At 60.2% G+C, this 6,713-nt stretch overlaps 1 protein-coding gene across 1 annotated transcript; it reads left to right on the forward strand.

Moving 5' to 3' along the window:
- Positions 1 to 5,331: 5,331 nt before the first annotated feature.
- On the forward strand, positions 5,332 to 5,868 carry LOC105183635 (uncharacterized). Its single transcript, XM_025301565.1, has one exon. It carries the CDS (start codon positions 5,332 to 5,334, stop codon positions 5,866 to 5,868), a length of 537 nt encoding a protein of 178 aa, XP_025157350.1.
- Positions 5,869 to 6,713: the final 845 nt, after the last annotated feature.

The following is a 6,713-nucleotide window of genomic DNA, read 5'->3' on the forward strand; positions in this document are numbered from 1 at the left end:
CAAAGGGAGGTTAAGTTAGGTTTTGATTAGGTGGGGGAGCTCTAATAGTGGTCGGGGTCTACCTCCCCCCGAATAGGAGCCTGGACCTCCAGGTCCAGGCTCTAAGAGATCGGAAGGGCTGTACGACAGCACCACCCGGAACCTGTCATAATAGCCGGGGACTTTAACGCATATTCAGAATTATGGAAGTCCTGGCGTGGTGACAGGCGGGGGGAGGAAGTGGAGAAATGGGCCGCGGATCTGGGCCTGCACCTCCTAAACAGAGATAAAAAATCAACCTTTGTAGGGTCGCAGGGGAAATCAATCATAGATTTATCGTGGGCTACCCCTGCGGCCCTCAGGAGAGTGCAGGCCTGGAGGGTGGCGGACGATCTAGAGTCTCTATCAGATCATCATATCATCGAAATGAGACTATCCGTCACCCCGAACGGTCTGCGGCCCAGAAAGAAGGAAAATTCCCAACCAGCACGTTGGACCCTTAGCCAGCTAGACAGGGAGGTGCTAAATGTCTCCCTGGAGGCTACCACCTGGCCATATTGGGCGGAGGGGCAGGACCTGGACTCTGCAGTAGCAGAGACAATGGGTCTGATCGCACGGGCGTGCGATCAGGCCATGCCAAAAGTCAGGTCCTGCCCCAAAAGGGCCGCCTGGTGGTGGACCGACGAAATTGCGGAACTGAGGAGAAAGTCGGTCCACTTCAGGCGGGCCTTTAGGAGAGCCCGGAATAAACGGGTTCCGGATCCCGAGGCAACCTTGGCCGCCCGAACGGAATATTGATTGGCGGCGCGAGCACTGCGCAAAGCCATAGGGTTGGCCAGGCGAAAAGGGTGGGACAACTTCCTCCTAACGTTGGATGCGGATCCATGGGGGCGCCCCTACAAACTGGCCATGCAGAAACTACGGCCATGGGCGTCCCCGTTGACGGAGACGCTTGACCCCCGGTTCCTCGAACGGGTGATGGGGACCCTTTTCCCAGTGAGAGATGAGAACCCCATAGACCCATATGAAATTCCTCCCCTCGAATATCAGAGGCAGGTACCGGGGATCACAGAGGAGGAGTTGGTCGGGGCCATACAAAAGGTCAAAAGCCGTAAGGCCCCAGGACCTCACGGCATCCCCGGCCGTATACTCACCTTTGTCTCGGGGTTTATTTTAGGAAGGATGGCCGAGATTTTTACAAAGGCCTTTAAAGAGGGAAGATTCCCCCCAGTCTGGGGGAGGACCAATGTGGTCCTCCTCCAAAAAGAGGGCAAACTGGAGGACTCTCCCTCCGCGTATCGCCCCATATGCCTCCTCGACGAGGCGGGCAAAGTCTTCCAACGAGTCATCGCTGCCCGCTTCACGGAGCGTATGGCCCGGATAGGCCCAGGTCTAGATGACGGCTAGTTTGGCCTCCGAGAGGGATTTTAGACGCGAGATCGCATCTATCGTCGATCTCGCGTCTAAAATCTCGGAGGCCATAGTGATGGAGGACAATGTGGCGGTCGCTGTGTCTCTTGACATAGCGAACGCATTTAACACCCTGCCCTGGGGTAGGGTGGTTGAGGCTATGACTCAACATTTTAAATTTCCACCTTACCTCACGACCGTCATCGAAGACTACTTCCGGAATCGGTGTCTAACATGGAGGGACGCCGATGGTGGAGTACGCGAGAGGGGGATGAGCTGCGGTTCCACAGGGGTCCGCCCAAAAAGGGCTATGCCCAAGGCAGCGAAAGGGAAGGGCCAAGACCGAAAAGGCGCAACAGCGAATCCTGGCAGCGAGAAAACCAAGAAGGGGAAGAAGAAAGAAGGCCCAACAACAGGCCAAGTTCCAGGGACCCCTGAGGTAATTCCGGCGACCACCTCCCAGAAACTTGTTTCAGGTCCAGAGACATGGAGTAGGGTCTTTGGGAGGAAGGAGAAAAGGAAGGAGAGGAAGGAGGAGAAGAAGAAGTCCCCTCCTCAACCGGCCCCCGGCCCGAAGAGGGGACGGGTAGCAGCGGCGATGATGCTGAAGCCGCCTAGATCGGCGGCCGTCACCATCACCTGCCCCAAGGACTCGTATAAGGAGTTAATGGTTGAGGCCAGGCGCCGGATCAAACCGGCGGACGTGGGCATACCCGGGGCCTTCATACCCGGAGGAACTCCGCAAGCTGGCGGCGGGAAAGGGCCCCAACTATCGCATCCAGAGGTGAAGGTTGCAGCAATGCGAATCACCGGCCTGGATGCGACGGTCGGGGCCGAGGAGGTGGCGTTGTGGCCCTCGCTGAGGGATGCCCGCCGGCAGATGTTTCCGTCGGCGAATTTAGTCTCATCCAGCGGGGAACGGCGACGACGGTGATGCGGGTCCAGGTTGGCTGAACCCGAACCGGGCTGATGGTGCTACCCCCCCGCGCGGAGTTCCGCTTCAGGTGCCTAGAGCAGGGACACGTGCGCGGGCGGTACGGAAATGCTGTCGACCGCAGCGATAATTGCTATCGCTGCGGTACTCCCGGTCACCGCGCCAACCAGGCGGCGGCGGCACACTGTCCGGTGTGTGCGGATGTAGGCAGGAGGGTTGACCACAAAGTCGGCGGTCCTGTCTGCAAAGCCCTCACGGGCCGGGAGAAGAGGAGGAGGGGCGCGAGAAGGAATCAGACTGGGCTCAACCTGAAGGGAGAGACGGCGAGCGTTCCTCTCTCTCCCACGGAGGATAAAGAGGAGGCCGGACTGGCCTCCTCACTAATGGTGCAGGTAGGAGACAGAGGAAGGTCGAGCCGGCCTCCCTTCCAACGGGGGAAGAGGAACCGATGGCGGCGGAGGCGGCGGAAGACCGCGATCTGGACCCCACCGCAATGGACATTCCGGAGGAGCCACGGCCCCAGAGGGAGAAGAGGAAGAGGGGGGCCATGCAGGCGGTGACCCCAGAAGCTGGACCGAGGGAAACGATGACGGCGGCAGAGGAGACGACCCCTCGCCGGTAGCTTTATTGGAAGGAGAGGAGGCTGAAGGTGATCGCTCCACCCCCAACAGCCATAGTGGAGGGGGAGTCCGGGGACGCGCCATCCCCGGCTCCCTCAACAGGTGACCCCCCCTTGTACTCCAGAGAGGAGGAGGTTTCACAGGTAGGGACCCCTCAAGTAGACTCCGAGGAGGCACCCGTTCCGGAGGCCACCACGGCTGATGGTCCCCCTGGGGAGACTGAGGCGGGGTTGACACTGCCTGATGTCTTCCCGAAGGGACCGGAGGTGAAGCGCCCGGAGGAGGCGTGAAAGGCTTCGCCTTCACGCTACTCTGGGTCTCCCAAGTCAACCTCGGGCGCGGCGCCAGGGCCCGAGACCTGTGGATTCACAGGTGGGCTTGTGGAACTGGGAGCCGGGCTGAGGGTGGTCTCCTAGCCGCACTTTGTTCCACCCGGTAAGTCCAAGTGGGGTGGATAGCAAGTGCGGCTCGGTAGCCGTGGTGGCCAATCCCGCTGCGGATCCCCCCCTGTAAAGTCAGGAAGAGAGGGACTCGTATGTGGCTGTTAACTGTGGGCCCGTCACTGTGATGGGGTGTACCTCCCCCACCACAGAAATAAGGCCGGCCTCGGTAACCTTGCCCGCATAGTGAGGGTCCTGGACAGGGTCGGGGACGTGGTACGTCAGTGCCACCCCCGACCCGTCGTTGCCGGAGACTTCAATGCCTACTCCGAGGAGTGGGGTTGCAGTCCCCGATAGAGGGACCCCGGGGCAAGGACGTGGCCGACTGGGCGGCGGGATTGGGCCTCGTGTTAATGAACAAGGCGTCCACTAGCACCTGTGTGCGGCCGGTGGGAGGCGAGTCGGTCATAGACCTGACGTGGGCCTCCCCCTCGGCTGCCCGGGATTTCTGGGAGTGGGTGGTGGAGGAGGAGAGCAAATCACTGTCCGACCATCGGTTGATAACGTGGTCTCTCCGAATTCCCACCCCTCACCGGGTGCTGGATCGCCGCCCGGGGGAGGGGGACCTTCCCCTCCCTAAAAGATGGGCCCTCAGCCGGCTGGATGCGGATTCAGGTTTCAGGCGGCTGTCCTCGCGGCCACCTGGCATCTGGATGAGAGGCCAAGTGAGTGGGACCACCCCCCCCTCTTGAAGGGGCTAGGGTGGCGGTGGGCATCGTGGCGACGGTTTGCGACGCTGCGATGCCCCGGTCCCACCCCTGTCAGCGCCGGGCTGCTTACTGGTGGACGCGGGAGCCCGCGTATCTCCGCGATTCCTGCGTCCAAGCCAGGAGGGTATACACCCGGGCCCGGCGACGAGACGGGGAAGCTGCGAGGGCGAAAGAGGGCTACGTCCAAGCGAGGGAAGCTCTCAAAGCCGCCATCGCTGAGGTCAAGGAGGGAGCCTTGGAGCAACTAGTGAGCTCCCTGGATGATGACCCGTGGGAGCACCCGTATAAGCGAACGATCGGTAAGATCTGTCCGTGGGCGCCCCCCGTCGACGGAGTCAATGGACCCCCAGGACCTTGAGGGGCTCCTCGACATCCTCTTCCCGAGGGCGGAAGGCCCGCCCCAGATCCCCGTTCCTGAACTACAGGACGGGGACTGGGACGAGTACCTGGGGGTCTCGCCAGAGGAGTTCACTAGGGTCAGGAAGAGACTCGGGGCCAAGGGCAAAGTCCCTGGCCCCGACAGTATTCCTGGCCGCGCCTGGGCTCTCGCCCTCAGCGATGAAAATCTATCAGCTGCCACGTGGTAGGTAATAGAAGGATGCCTCAGGGAGGGAGTCTTCCCCCAGGAATGGAGGAGGGCCAAATTGGTCCTCCTCCCGAAGGAGAGTAAAACGCCCGGTGGAGCGTCGGCCTACAGGCCGATATGCCTGTTGGACGAGACAGGCAAGATGCTAGAACGCATCATTGCCGACCGCCTCGTCCAACATCTGTCCCTGAAGGCGCCGAACCTCCACGGCAATCAGTACGAGTTCAGGCCCGGACAGTCGATTCTGGACGCAATCCAGGATGTCCGGGACCTGACCCGTACCGCCGTGGAGGAGGGAGGCGGGGTGTTACTCGCGGTGTCACTAAACATCACCAATGCGTTTAACACCCTGCCTTGGCCGCAGATTGGACGGGCCCTCGAGTATCACGGGGTGCCCGTCTATCTCCGGCGTATCCTGTCGGCATACTTCAGGGATAGGGACCTCACCTACTCTGGGAGAGGCAGGGTCCAAGGCCGGCGCAACATGGAGCGCGGTGTTTCGCAGGGGTCCGTCTTGGGCCCTCTGCTATGAAACATCGCGTTCGACCAGGTGTTACGCTCTCCCATCCCCCTTGGCTGCCACGTAATCTGCTATACAGATGATACGTTGGTACTGGCCGAGGGAGGGAATTGGGGGGAGGCTCGCCTCCGAATGGAGGCGGCGCTTGACTCGGTGGTGGGCATCATCAAGTATCTCGAGCTCAAAGTGGCCCCCCAGAAGACCCAGCCCGTGTTGTTTCATGTCCGGGATCGATGCAGGCCACAGCGAGCCCGGATCCTGGTGGATGGTGTCTGCGTCCACGTCAAGCCCTCGATGAAGTATCTGGGCTTGACGTTGGACAGCCAATGGGGATTCAGGTCTCACTTCAAGCAACTGGCCCCCCGGGTCCACAAGATAGGCACAGCGCTGGCTGGCCTAATGTGGAAGCAGGGGGGTCCAGGTTGGCGGGCTCGCCGCCTGTACACTGGTGTCGTGCTCTCGGTCGCCCTGTACGGGGCGCCCATATGGGCGCCCCGACTCCTAGCGACGGGCTACAATAAGGGCCTAATGCGCCAGGCGACGCAGTCGGTGCTGCTGAGGGCGATCCGGGGGTACGGCACCGTCTCGTACATGGCGGTGGACACCTTGGTCGGCTTCCCCCGGTGGAGCTCCTTGCTGAGGAGAGATATCTCCTATACTGGCGCATAAAGGAGCTCCGCGGAGGTGGGAGGGATTAACGGCCGGGGACCTGAAGGCCTTGAAGATCCAGGCCAAAGCCCGGGTCCTCGACAAGTGGTCGGCCGAATTGGCCGACCCGCGAGGATTCGGGTTTCAGACGGCCGAGGCTGTCCGCCCCTGCCTACCGGAAATGGCGGGCAGGAGGGGGCGCGGATTGTCCTTCCACTTGGTGCAGGTACTGACGGGACACGGTTATTTCGGAAAGTACCTGCACCGAATAGGGAAAGAATCCACCACCGAGTGTCACCACTTCCCGGAGCCCGTGGACTCGGTGCACCATACGCTGTGTCATGCTCCGAGTGAGCCTGACGAATTAACCATAATTAATATACATTAATTATATAGACGAAAGTGCCATGCGAAGCCGCACTTCCGCTTGCGTCGCACGTGTTGCAAGCTAAGCATCACGCCACTCAACGGAAGTCCAAATAAGGCAATAGGCAAAGACGCACCGTCAGCATAGACGAAGGTCGCAAGTGGCGTGATGTTTCCGCAAAATTTACAAGATTCCTTCGGCGACGAATCTATAAATCGACTGACGTCTCCGAAGGAAGTCAGAGCCTGCCAGACCATCCGGCCGAACGAACCTAACATATATCTATCTCTAAGACTACATTTGTAACGCGTTAGCATGGGATTAAGTCAATAAAGACTCCTTTCTTGAAATAAAAACTAAGTTTTTATTAGAGAAACTCCTCCGCCATCACTGTCTCATATCGATCCCACGACAGCTGATTGCATGCCCAGCATGGAGTCAGCAGCGCCGAGTCCTTGCCCGGGCGGTGAGGTGCCAGGTGAAGGAACTCTCGCTCCCG

This window comes from Harpegnathos saltator, unplaced genomic scaffold, assembly GCF_003227715.2.
Source record: "Harpegnathos saltator strain DR-91 unplaced genomic scaffold, Hsal_v8.6 scaffold43, whole genome shotgun sequence".
NCBI lineage: Eukaryota > Metazoa > Arthropoda > Insecta > Hymenoptera > Formicidae > Harpegnathos > Harpegnathos saltator.